Below are 14,442 nucleotides of genomic sequence, written 5' to 3'. Positions count from 1 at the left end.
AAATATGGTCATATTTGGAATAATAGTGGAATATTAATGTGAATGTAAATGAACTGAATAATCCATTCATAAAAAGACCGATTGATTGAGCAATATTTTCTTCATATTTTCTTCATATTTTCTTCATATTTATTCAAATTATTCAAGTAGAAACAAACTACAGACCTGGATCATCCAGTTATTCTGTCATTAAACTTTGACTGGGCCTTTGTCGTGGACTAAAACATGACTTTGCTAATGTTGTTGCAGTTCATCATTGCTGCCACTGATGTCGCTAAAGAGCATCTTTAGCTAAAAGCAGCGTCAGCACCCTGAGACCTCAATGATAAACAAACAGCAGAGTCATATCTTTCAAAATTTATTGAAACTGTTGTAATATGATGAAGTCAGAATGGACATAAATTGTCGACTAACCTTGCATAGGTTACAGACTATGCCTCACCAACAAATGACAAACATTGCATACTGCAGCGAGAACCCATAAGAAAAAACGAGTTAAAAAAAGAACGGACGTACTGCGATGTGAACGACTCCAGGGTTCAGGGAGGATCTCAACAGCCCAGTGCAGAGGACTTTTTTCTTTTTTTTTTCAGTTTGTTTCCAGCACCGGGACTTTCAGTCGTCGTGGTCGGGACGAGACTTTGGCTTCTGACTGTAAGTTAGGACGAGAGGGAACAGACGAACTACTGCTAAAGGACAAACTGAACCCAATTAGTCCCGAACTGACCAATCCTCCAGCTGAAAATACATCATTTAGAAATGGTTTTTCTCAAGAAACAATATAGTAATACTTATGATAATGGTAATGTCCCTATTAGCAAAAATACAGTATATGACCAGCATTAATTTAATGTTATGATCATGCAGTTCAGTCTTCAGTCATTCATGCACTTTCTCAGCAGAAGTGTCGACAGAATTCACCACCACTAAAGTCATGGCTTTAAAATCTCAGACATTCCCTATGAACACTCGTGAACCAAGATGCAGAGTTTCTCTTTATTTTAGCTCAGTGGATCTTTCTCAATTCAATTTCTTTGGTTTTTTAAAGGCTTATGCAGTAAAAAAAATAAAAATAATAATAGTAGTTTTTATGTTGTTTGGCCTCATTGTAAATAGTGTTACTTAAAAATGCTTCATTATTATTATCATTTTAAATTGTGTAATTATAAGTAAGTATATTTTATAGGACAGTCAATTATGAAAAATTTAAATTTATTGAAATGTATAATATTTGAAATAATTTTTTAACTAGAAATGAATAACTGAGTGTGAAAGTTCATTCTTGACCTCGGACGATGTAGTTGATCAAAAAAATAAATCTTAACCCAAGGTCCACTTCCTGTTCAGAGGATTGATCGTATCACACAAACTGCTTCTTCTGACAGAGCAACAGTAAGAAAACCCCAAATTTATTTATATTTACAAAGACATGGAACAAAGAAAACAGGAAGTATTCAGCTTTTAGTGGCTAATTTCAGGGGAATTTACTAAATTACTGACTTTTTCAAAATTCGTATGGATTAGTTTTGTTTTGATCAACAAATCAGAAGATTGATTCCCTCAGAGAGAAATTTATAGAATTTATACTTAAGTAATCTGATTTTAAATGAATGGGAGCAGCTCCAAATCATTATCATTCAAACAAATCAGTTTCTTGTTTAAAGCTGCACTAATCAATGTTTTTCATTAAGAATTGATCAAATTACTTTGGGGGTCATCATCCAGTTCTACAGCTTTTAGCCTTTTGCTTCTAAATCTAGTTTTGCAAATTAGCTGTTTGCTAAGATGTTGACCATAACGACTTTAAAAGGGTGATGTCAGCAGTTGAATATATTATATATGTTGTATAATAACTTGTATATTATATAGTTGTACATATGTTACGTATTGATGCATCAGTATATGACATATTTAATAATTCATGTATTTTAATATTCTGTAATCTGCTTTGACATGTTTTTGTTCATGCCAGTAAAGCTATCTGAATTTGAATTCAGTGTCTAAACACAATTAATGCAGCTTTAATTAACAATATATCAAGTAAATATTTATAAACAAATGCTAAAATCTCACGGCTGAGAAACTCTGCATCGATGTCGGCAGTCAATGAATAATAATAGAAATAATTGAAGCGAAGTATTTTTCCAAATAGCCTGTTATATAAACACATACATGTAACACAAATGGTTGATATGCAGCTGGTTTGAGATAAATCATGTGATCATCTGTAAATTAATTCATTGATCCTTTTAGACATGGCAGTTGGATGCTTGTAAACTAAATCATATTCACTATAGCTATAAAACCTGGACTTTTAATTTTTTTAATTTTTAAACTGCATATCAAACAAAAATGTCCAAAGATAAAACTGTAAAATTTTTCTAAACATTTGACCCTTAATCTACAAAATGTATATTTTTTAAATATCATCTGTCTGTTCAGCTGCTCTGATGATATGAAACAAATATAAAACTTCATTTGGTCCCTTCAGTGGCCGACGGTAAACACAAATAGAAATAAATACCACAAGATACCAACTACCCTGATGTTGTTTTTAATCACTAATTTCAAATAGTCGTCAAGAAAATATAGATCTTCTCTTTTTCTATGTGATTTTATCCTTCAAAAAGTTGTGAGATTTGTAATTTTGCTCCCTAAGACCTACTGTTTCTGTAACACGTAGCACCTTTCGTAGCGTTTCTTTTTTTTATTTTTCCATCAGACTGAAATGTTAATTAAAGGGATTCTTTTTTCTTCAGGCGCTCGACAGCAGTTTAAGCTAACAGGGTGATGACACAGGGCCGCTGCACTGCTAACACAACCCAAAGAAAGAGGTGATTTAAATCCGATGTTACGGTGAAACTGTTTACTGAGTCCCGAGCACTGTTAAAGTCGACCTTATGATTTTGTTCACACAAAATAAATATTCTCGAGCACATGAATTATAATATTGCACCAATAAGACAATTATCTTTCATCAGTTTCCTGTTAGAACCAGATCTTTGTGCACATTAGATAATAATTTGTGCACTCAAATATAACTTGCAAACTAATTACAATCTTGCAGGTAAAACTTATTATCAACTTATCTTTTGTGCATAAATGATATTCTTGCACTAACAACACGGGGTCTTGTGCAATCCCTGAACTGAGACACAGGTACAGTTTGTACCCGCCCACACAGTCCTGAGAGAAAAGGTCTAATCAGCCAAAACAAGTGAAAACACCTGAGTGGGTGGACGTGGGGGGGGTTCAGGTCGGTATAGGAGGAGATGAAGTATAAGTTTAAAACAGACCTGAAAGTCTGCAGACTCCTGAACTTATGAGTTCAGTAAGTGATGGAATAAAAAACACCTGCAGACTCTTATGTAACAGGAGCGACTGACTCAGACGAGGCGCTGCTGCTCAGGGTGTTTAACTGCTCTGTGAAAGTTTAATTCATGGAGGCTCTGTGAAAATATGAACACTTTAAAGTCAGTTCATGTCTTTGTGATCACAGACACACCAGAAATTGTGAGTGGAAACCTTAGAGGGAAATTTTTAAGCCAGTAAAAGTCACGTTTTGTCCAGATTCTCTTGGCGAGGTCGGACTGAGTCAACACTCACGCCTCGGGGTCATCGATCAGTCCTCACATCGTCTTTTTAACACCCTGTCCTGCACAAAAACCACAACAGGAAAGACATCGCCGCCCTCACACAGCCATGTGCTCCCTCCTCAAAACAAGGCAGCAGCAGCAGCAGCGCCATTTTGCTGGCATGCAGAGTGACTAATGCCTGTGGTAATGTTGAGATGAATGCAGCTCTGCAGAGGAAGCACTCACTGCCTGCACTGTGGTCACGTCCATCACAACTCTGCACAGCAGCAACCACGACATTAAAAACTGTTATTTTCTACCTAGTTTCTTAACTGACTCTAACACTGAGGATGTGTTGGACGATATAAGCCTCCATCAAACATGGGAAACACAGAGAAGCAGCCTGATGAAGCTACAGCAGGCTGGATGGTTCAGAACTGAAAAGCGAGAAAGACACGAGCACAGAAAGTGTCAGAAGCAAAGCTGTGAACATGTAAGGCTCATTTTTCTCAGTTTCACGTCCACGTGTCCAGATTTATTTTTAAAAGGAGCAGATCTAATTCTCAGCAGAGGAGATTTTGGTCCCAGTCGTCAGAGAGTGGCAGTGTTTTGGACGCTGTTTTCAGCTCGGCTCTCAGACGCCTCTGGCAGTGGCAGCTGATAGAAAGTGGAGAGAAAAAGCAACCTGCCATATTTTTTTTAAACAGTAAAATTAAAATATAAATCTGGTGAAATTCAATACTTTTCCTCTTGTCATCAAATCTCACGCAGAGCCAAACAACCAACAGCAAATCTCTGCGAGCGCCCAGTCCTGTGTGTATCAGACCCTAATACATCTGATTCCTCTGAGCCATGAATACACTGTAGTTTATTTTGACTCAGTCCAAAAATACACTACAGCACTAAATGTGGATTAATCTGCCGCTGAAAATAGTCCACAACAAACGCATTATTTCCTTCAGAAGGATCCAATGAGCATGGACCTGAGATCCACAGACAGAGAAAGGACTGAGAGGTGAACAGTGTCGGTTTGGGTCTGTGCTGACAATAAGAAAAATGTTGAATATTTCCAGACAGACCTTTTGTCACCTTTCTCAGAAACATGTGTAAGACCACTCGTCATGATTTCATGTATATTTATGGAACAATTTCATCTGTATTTTTGTATAAAACTGAAAACAATGAGCCCTGCAGATATTCATGACAGTCAAATCTAGAGATGTATCTCTCTTTTCAACCGCTAATCTTTTTATGTTCATGCTAACTGCTAACTGCTAACTTTGCGGTCACCACTCCTGTTGCAGAAAGTCAGGAAATCCAACCTCATCAAAACAACACATCAGGCCAAACAGCAACAGACCTCCTAAAGCTTTCCAAATAAACTTTCATGAATCATTTCAAATGCTTGTCTCCGAATTAAGTAAATTAGCTACTGTAGTTAATCTGAACCGTGTTTATACAAACCAGAGTAAACAGATTAAAGTTTAAACCAGATGGACGAGGAAAGGGAAAAAAAAGGGGGGCAAAATTGAGACAATTCTTACCTCCCCAAAATCAGCTAAAAGTCAGCCCCCAGTACACAGCACCTTGTTGGCTAACCAAACAGCTAGCTTAATTAGCCAATGAACAAACCTATGATAAACCCCTATGCGGTTAGCTAAAGTAGCTAAATCAAGCAACTCATTTCTGTTTACTTTCATTGGGATTCACTCGAATAGGCAGTTAGTGAATTGGCTAAACAAACAGCTAGATCAACTGGTCAATTAGTCAATAGTTAATTAGCTACAGTAGCTTATCCAGCAATTCATTTGTGTTTATGTTCTGCTGGTCTCTGAGAAAATCATCTGAAATGATTTATGTAAATGTGAAGTTGATTTTAAAAACCTCTCCGAGGCTCTCTGTGTTTGCAGTTATGGACATTGTTTTGTTAAAGCTGCTAAAGTTGCATTTAGTGACACCCAGTCTGAAAAATACAGAAATTGAAGGATCAAATTCATCTAGCTGCACATGTAGCGCAAACATCCATACTGAACTTATACGTCATGCTAAATGTGCACAGCCATGTGTCATCATCCAGGAAAACTGAGTTTATTTAGGCTCAATGTATCTGGCCCTAGAATAAAGAATATACTCACATCTGTATCTACACGTATTAGTAACCCTCTTCTTTTCCAGATGTGCAGGGAGTAGTGCATCTTTATGGCAGGAGAAGTTAAGCTGCACATAGTAAGCTCTTTGTCGTCTGTTGTAACGGGAGGCACTTTAGTCAATTCTATAATGAGACGGGGTTCAAGGCACTAGAAACTAATTTTAGATATCTATGAAATTTGTTAAATATTTACTGCTTTCCTTCTTGAAACTGTTTTTAAAAGTCAAATGCAAAAACCAAAAAAAGAAATGGGGTCACAAATCACATAAAATGATGCCATGCACTCCGTCGTCAAAGATCAAAGCTTTAGATAAATGACAGAGGATGTAATTTCTGAATGTCATTTTTTTGAAAAGAGATCATCGATACGTCTCTTCTGTTTTTTTTTGTCTTGTTTTTTCTTGTTTTTTTTTTTCTAGCAGATTTGTCCCTTCTGGCAGTTAGTTCCGTCATGCACCGAATCCTGTTGTTAGCTTGACAATAATGAGGAAGATCATCATCATCATCATCCTCCAGCTCCCGAGGTCCCTCCACAACTGCAAGCAATTTAATACTGACATCATGCATTGAGTATACGTAGCTATACCATAGCTAATTAGGCCATAATGCTTTAGTATTTTTGACATGCCATGATCTTCGAAAAAGAAGTGTTCCTGTTCCCTTAATGCTTTAACATTCAACACTTAAATGCTTTGAAATAACTTAAACAATAATAATAAATAGCCAGTGCACTTTTGGTGAAAACAAATGAGAGAAAAAATCCAGGAGGAGAAGATGAAGGTCAAAGAAGAAGAAGAAGAAAAATGTAAAAATAAAAATGAGGTAACGTCTTGTGCATGCCGATATAAGAGAGAAGAGAGTCTCCACATGCTTCTATATAAAGGAGTGTTGCATGGCATCATACAGGGAACCTCCAGCCGACCTGTAGCAGCAGCAGCAGCAGTGCAGTAATCCTCCACAAGGCCTGGCACACCTCTTGTCTGTTTCTGATAAGGTGCCTGAAAAATGTCGATTTAACGTCTGGCGTCAAGTTTTTTTTTCCCCAAAAAACTTTCCCTGGATGTGCTGCAGAAAAAAAAAAAAAAAACACGCCTGAACATCAACTGTAATCCACTTAAATGTGTTTCCTCAGGGAGCGAGTTGTCCTTGAACACCTTCTTCAAATCTCAGTTGGGCTTTGCTGTTTTATTCTTTTGTCTTTTTTTATCCTGAAAGTTGATTGTGTAGAACAAAGCCTGGTCGGTGTCAGGGAGACGTTTTGATACATTCAGTTTGTTTTTTTTCTTCCTACTTAGTCATTCAAACCCTCGCGTTTCTGAAAACAACAGTTCTTTCCCTCTGTTTTTAAACCCTGTTTGTGTCTTTTTTTATATTGCTTTGTTTCTGTTTTATCTGGTTTTTAATGCCTTTTTTTGTCAGATGTAAAGCACCTCGAGTTGCCCTGTTGTTGAGAGGTTCTGTACAGATAAACCTTCAACTTTACTAGAACTCCCTTTGAAGTTATTTATTTCATTCCCTTATTTCTGTTTTGCGCAGCAGGAAAATAAAGTTGAGACTTTGTGAAAGTGCTCATCTGGGTTTTTATAGCAAAACAAGCTGTAACCCCAACGACATGTGAGAGAAAGTATATCCATGAATCTCAGTCTACAATCAAAGCCAAGCTGTGGTACAGAATGAAGGTAGTGACACTGTTAAAGGGGCACTTCCAAAAACTTTAGACTAATTACAGACAGATTTTTTTTTTTTTTTAATGGTCAAAACTGATGCAACATTGACCAATAACACCCTGACGTTCTTGTCCTCTGCTGCGGGGAAAGCAACCAAAACACTGCATTTCCCATAATGCAGCTTGGCAGTGTCTCTTTCCAGCCTAGCCATGTGTTTAAAAACTCCATCGTCTGAGTTTCACATGTTGTGTCTCAGCCCAAGTTCAGATAACCAATGACATCATTCTGACATCACCAAGACTGGACGAGAGTGTTTTCACAGGCTTAGTTCACACAGAGACCTTGGTGGAGTTCCCCTTTATTTTCATGGGCTAAATAAAGGAATTCAAAGGTACAAGTTCCTAAATAAATTGATTAATTTATCAGAAATGTTTCCCCGACACCGACCTTCTATTTTTTAATGGATTAACAGCTTCTACTCCTACAGATTTACCATGTGTGCTTTTTAAACTATTTACGTCTTCACACACGTTTGAATGAATCAATGCAAAAAAAGAGAATAAAATGCACCAATGGAGATAAAGCATCCAGATATTTCTACAATATTTACACTGGTGCGTTTGGACGCCGCCTCACACGTCGGTGAGCAGCTTCCCCTTGTTCACACAGTTCTGGCTGGGCGCCGTGCAGTTGGCAGTCCTAAGGTTCGCTTCCCTAAAGTTGTCGATGCTGTTGTTCATGTCCTCGTCTATCTCCATGTACTCCGACTTGCTGACCACGGAGGAGCTCCGGCGGCTCGAGTTGGTGTCCGACGCCAAGTTCTGATTGCTGACATTGAGCAGCTGGGCCTGCTCCTCGCCCTCTGTCTCCCGGTGGTAAAAGTAGTTGAAGTTGGACACGATGACCGGCACTGGCAGCGCGATGGTCAACACGCCGGCGATGGCGCACAGCGAGCCCACGATCTTCCCTCCGATGGTCACGGGGTACATGTCCCCGTAGCCGACGGTCGTCATAGACACCACGGCCCACCAGAAAGCATCCGGGATGCTGGTGAAGAACGACTCCTTCTCCTCGGCCTCGGCGAAGTAGACGGCGCTGGAGAACAAAATCACGCCAATGAAGAGGAAGAAAATGAGCAAGCCCAGCTCCCGCATGCTCGCCTTTAGAGTTTGCCCCAGAATCTGGAGCCCCTTTGAGTGTCGGGACAGTTTAAAGATCCTGAAAACCCTCACCAGACGGATTACCCTGAGAATAGCCAGAGATGTAGCCTGCTCCCCGCCGCCGGCCTTCCCCTCCCCGTTCTCTTGGTCATCGGCCAGCTCTGTGCCAAGTGTGATGAAGTACGGGATTATAGCCACAATATCGATGGAGTTCATCATGTTTTTAAAGAACGCCGCCTTGCTGGGGCAGGCGAAAAACCGAACTATCAACTCAAAGGAAAACCAGATGATGCAGAGAGTCTCCACCACGAAGAAAGGGTCTGTGAGGACGTTTGGTTTGTAATAGATGGTGATGTTCCCCACCACCCGGATCCGGTCGTTGGGATCCTCCTTCAGCTCTGGTAGTGTCTCCAAACAAAATATGACTATTGAAATAAGAATAACCATCACGGAGACGATGGCGATCCCCCGGGCTGGTCCAGAACTCTCCGGATGCTCGAAGAGGAGCCAGATCTGCCGTTGGAACTCCTTCTCCGGCAGGGGTCGCTCCTCCTCCCGGATAAACCCCTCGTCCTCCCGAAATTTCTCCATTGCTTCTGCCCCAAGTTCATAAAATTTTATCTCCTCTGAGAACATATCCAGCGGCACGTTGACCGGTCTTCTCAGCCTCCCTCCGGATTGGTAATAATACAAGATGGCGTCAAAGCTTGGGCGATTCCGGTCAAAGAAATACTCGTTTCGTAGGGGGTCGAAGTACCGCATCCTCTTCTTGGGGTTCCCAAGGAGAGTCTCCGGGAACTGGGCGAGGGTCTTGAGCTGGGTCTCGAAGCGCAGCCCCGAGATGTTGATGACCACCCGCTCGCAGCAGTCGTGGTCATCGTGGTCATCATCGGGCGGGTAGGGGTCCTGCGGGTGACCCGGCAGGGTGGAGGTCTCGTCCATGTTGTCTGTTGACACCACGGTCATCCTTCCTGGTGGGTTGAGGACAGGAAGAGGAGGCGGTGTGAAGAGGAGGAGGGGTTGGGGGTGCGGGTCAGAGTGCAGAGGGTCCTAGTGAGACCGGGAGCTGTGCAGAGCCTCCCTCTCCATCATCATCTTCATCATCACCATCATCATCTCCGAGCTGAACATCTTCTTTATCTCAGCGATGCTTCATCCGTCACCTGGAACAGAGGGAATCAACCAGATCCAGTCTTTAAAAAGACAAACAGATTCGTGTCATGTTCTCATCTGTAGAGCTTCCTGTTTGTCAGGAAGAGCAGCAGGAAAAAAAACATCTTGCAGTACAGTACAGTAGCCTGTGCTGCATTTGCTGTATTTTTACCGCATTCATCAGTATTCAAGTTTGCAGTCCCGCTGCGCTCCCTCTCTGCGCACATCAGGACCCGCAGTTTTCACTCACACATCAACTACTGTCCGTCACATGAAGGTTTAACACATCCACACCAACAAATACATGGAATATAAATGTAAATGATTCTGTACGTGATGAAAAGGTGAAATAAACATGTACCTGTGCGGAGTTGGAGAGCAGCAGAAGGAATGTCCTCACCGTGCGCACTTTTCCCGGCCACCCACCACAACTTGGGTTTAATACTGATATCGCTTTACAGTATCTCTGAAATATTAATAGATTATGTTGTCTTGGTCAACATCCGTATCCTCTTGGTGTAGGTTTTCAGCGTCGATCGGAGCAGCCCGCAGCAGGAGGAGGAGGAGGAGGAGGAGGAGGAGGCGGCGGCTTCAGACGGCTGTGAACCGCGGCTCAGCAGCAAAAATCCGGACTGACAATTTATTAAAATCATGCTGGAAAATAAAGGAGGCGAAGGACAGAGAGGAAAAGGAGAAAATACAGCGGGATCAAGCTCCCAGTGTGACGGAGGGAACTGGGAGGACTGGACACTGCAGCATCAGCAGAAACAGCTCTGCTGCTTTTCTTCTGCGGTGTTAGATTAAAAAAAAAAACGCGGAGGCTTTAAATGAAAACCGGTTTAGGATCCCGCGCTATAGGCGCAGCGGAGAGAGGAGGATGTGTCTCCGGTGATTTGGAAGCATATTGCAGGATTTCGTGTAGAGAGAGGAAAAAAAGAAAGTGAGTGAAGGAGGGAGGGAGGGGTTAGGAGAGAGAGAGTGAGTGAGGGGAGTGAGAAAGAAGAGGAGAGGAGGGGGGATTCGACGCAATGCAGACAGACTGTAAAACACAGTCGGTACTACAGTAGCCTGTGTGTGTGTGTGTGTGTGTGTGTGTGTGTGTGTGTGTGTGTGTGTGTGTGTGTGTGTGTGTGTGTGCCACAGAGCAGCAGCAGCAGGTCCAGCCTTAGACATAATTATATGATTTATATAATAATTAAAAAGAAATAAAAGTGGAGGATGCTGCAATAAAATAAAAACATATCATGGTGGTATAGCTGATGTATCCACTGCATAGTGTTATGTAACCGGTGTGTTCAATATATTTCTCACACACACACACACACACACACACACACACACGAACACTCCTGCAGGGTTTTAGACCCCGGTCTGAGGTCTGACTTGAGGAATCTGCGGCGGGAAGCGGCTCAAACTGTCCCCCACACCACCACCCCAACCCCCCACCCCCAGTATAATTGGCCGCTGAGCACTTTGCGACAGTCAAACCTGCACGCTGGTGTAAATATCCCGGTGTTGCTATGGTAACAGGAAGGAAACCAGCAGACCGATTTATTTATTTATTTATTCTGTCCGGTGTGAAACTTCATGACAGAGATTCTAACGGAAGATCAATAAGTTACATATTAAGAACTGATATAGGTTGGTTCGTATGGAAACTCATTTGTGCCAAACAAAAAAGAAAGAAAGAAAAAATGGAGTCACAAAAGTTAAAATGAAAAACTTCACATAAAACAAAAAGTCAAATTTTTAAATATACACTCATAACACATGTGCTTGTTTAGATGAATACATATCTGAATGTAGATTTATTTTCTGCACTCAGGTCTCACTTGTAAATGAGATATTGATTTCAATGTGACAAATAATGTTGACTGGATTATGTTTTTTATTGTATTATTGTTGTCTACATACTATACTATGACATTTTTATAACATACTACAATATGACCTTTATCTCACATTTTCATAACATGCTATACTATCACTTTTGACATTTTTACAACATACTATACTATGACATTTTTTATGACATACAATACTATGGCATTTTTATTACATACTACAATGTGACTTTTTTGACATTTTTATAAAATAGTATACTATGACTTTCTTTTTATAAGATATAATACAATGTTTTTTTTTACATTTTTAAAACATACCATACCGTGACTTTTTTGGAAATTTTTCCAAACATACTCTGACATTTTTAATGAAATTTTAATGACATTTTTTATAACACACCATACATACTATGACATTTTTTATGACATACTATACAATGACATTTTTATTAAATGCTACAATATGGCTTTTTTTTACATTTAAATAACATACTATACTATAACATTTTTTATAACATACTATACTATGACTTTTTTAAAAATTTTTATAACATACTATACTAGGACATTTTTTATGACATTTTTTATGACATATTATATTATGACTTTTTTATGACTTTTTGGACATTTCTATAACATACTATACTACAACATTTTTTATGACATACTATACTATGACATTTTTTTACATTTTTGTCACATACTATACTATGACATTTTTTATGACATTTCTTTTGACATTTTTTATATACATACTATACTATGACTTTTTTTACATGTTTGTAAAATACTATACTATGACCTTTTTATGACATACTATTCTATGACATTTTTTATGACATACCATACTATGACTTTTTTTGACATTTTTATAATAAACTATACTATAACATTTTTTATGACTTTTTCTTTAGCCTTTTTTTTGCCTTACTATACTATGACTATTTTTATGACTTTTTTTCGCCTTACTATACCATGACGTTTTTATGACTTTTTTAGGACATTTTCTTCGCCTTACTATACCATGACGTTTTTATGACTTTTTTTTGCCTTACTATACTGACATTTTTATGACTTTTTATTTTACCTTTTTTTCGCCTTACTATACTATGACATTTTATGACTTTTTTTTTTTGCCGTACTATACTATGACTTTTTTAGGACAGTTTTTTCGCCTTACTATACTATGACGTTTTTATGACTTTTTTTGTTAACTTTTTTTCGCCTTACTATACTGTGACATTTTTATGACTTTTTTTTCGCCTTACTATACCATGACGTTTTTATGACTTTTTTTTTACCTTTTTTCGCCTTACTATACTGTGACATTTTTATTACTTTTTTTTTTTTTTTTACATTTTTTTTTACTTATTATACTATGACTTTTTTAGGACATTTTTTTCGCCTTACTATATTATGACATTTTTATGACTTTTTTTTCGCCTTACTATACCATGACGTTTTTATGACTTTTTTTTTACCTTTTTTCGCCTTACTATACTGTGACATTTTTATGACTTTTTTTTTTTTTTTACATTTTTTTTTTACTTATTATACTATGACTTTTTTAGGACATTTTTTTCGCCTTACTATAATGTGACATTTTTATGACTTTTTTTGCCTTAATGTAAATGTAAATGTACTTTATTTATAAAGCCCTTTACAACAATCCTTTCGGCGTACCAAAGTGCTTTACAACAGATAATAAGTGAAGAGATAAATAAATGAAAAACAATTAAAAAATAATAATAATAAAAGAACAATAAGAGCAATAAAATAACAAAAATTGATTACTATACTGTAATGTTTTTATGACTTTTTTTTTGCCTTACTATACTGTAACGTTTTTATGACATTTTTTTTAACCTTACTATACTGTGACATTTTTATGACTTTTTTTCGCCTTACTATACTATGACGTTTTTATGACGTTTTTTTAACCTTTTTTTCGCCTTACTATACCATGACGTTTTTATGACTTTTTTTTTTTGCCTTACTATACTGTGACATTTTTATGACTTTTTTTTGCCTTCCTATACTGTGACTTTTTTATGACTTTTTTTTTTTTTACATTTTTTTTTTTGCCTTACTATACTATGACTTTTTTAGGACATTTTTTTCGCCTTACTATACTATGACGTTTTTATGACTTTTCTTTTTACCTTTTTTTCACCTTACTATACTGACGTTTTTATGACTTTTTTTCGCCTTACTATATTGAAATGTTTTCATGAATTTTTTTGCCTTACTATACTATGTCATTTTTATGCCTTACAATACAATGCCGTTTTCATTACTTTTTATGCCTTACCATACTGTGACATTTTTATGACTTTTTTTCACCTTACTATACTATGACGTTTTTATGACTTTTTTTTTTTGCCTTACTATACTGTGACATTTTTATGACTTTTTTTTGCCCTACTATACTATGACGTTTTTATAACTTTTTTTGCCTTACTATACTATGACGTTTTTATCAACTTTCTTTTGCCTTACTATACTATGACGTTTTTATGACTTTTTTTTTTTTTACTTTTTTTCGCCTTACGATACCATGACATTTTTTTTAACCTTTCTTTCGCCTTACTATACTGTGACATTTTTATGACTTTTTTCGCCTTACTATACTATGACGTTTTTATGACTTTTTTTTTTGCCTTAATGTAAATGTAAATGTAAATGTACTTTATTTATAAAGCCCTTTACAACAATCCTTTTGGTGTACCAAAGTGCTTTACAACAGATAATAAGTGAAGAGATAAATAAATGAAAAACAATTAAAAAAATAATAATAAAAGAACAATAAGAGCAATAAAATAACAAAAATTGATTACTATACTGTAATGTTTTTATGACTTTTTTTGCCTTACTATACTATGACGTTTTTATGAC

General features: G+C 37.7%; 1 protein-coding gene across 1 annotated transcript; it reads right to left on the bottom strand.

The window, feature by feature from the left end:
* Positions 1 to 345: 345 nt before the first annotated feature.
* On the bottom strand, positions 346 to 10,470 carry LOC111657223 (potassium voltage-gated channel subfamily A member 1-like). The gene is made up of 2 exons (XM_023409313.2): positions 10,065 to 10,470; positions 346 to 9,714 (listed from the first exon to the last, which is right to left on the bottom strand). The coding sequence occupies exon 2, from the start codon at positions 9,515 to 9,517 to the stop codon at positions 8,024 to 8,026; it is 1,494 nt and encodes a 497-aa protein (XP_023265081.1). The 5' UTR covers positions 9,518 to 9,714; positions 10,065 to 10,470; the 3' UTR covers positions 346 to 8,023.
* Between the last annotated feature and the right edge of the window lie 3,972 nt (positions 10,471 to 14,442).

This window comes from Seriola lalandi, unplaced genomic scaffold (genome assembly GCF_002814215.2).
Source record: "Seriola lalandi dorsalis isolate HSWRI2012SDOR001 ecotype SW California unplaced genomic scaffold, Sedor1 jcf7180002054388, whole genome shotgun sequence".
Taxonomy (NCBI): Eukaryota; Metazoa; Chordata; class Actinopteri; order Carangiformes; family Carangidae; genus Seriola; species Seriola lalandi.
Note: the sequence above shows the minus strand (reverse complement) of the source record. Positions and strands in the feature narration are given on the sequence as shown.

Bases quoted from the DNA above. Each gene is read 5' to 3' on its own strand.
- LOC111657223 (XM_023409313.2), bottom strand. From the start codon at position 9,517: ATGACCGTGGTGTCAACAGACAACATGGACGAGACCTCCACCCTGCCG.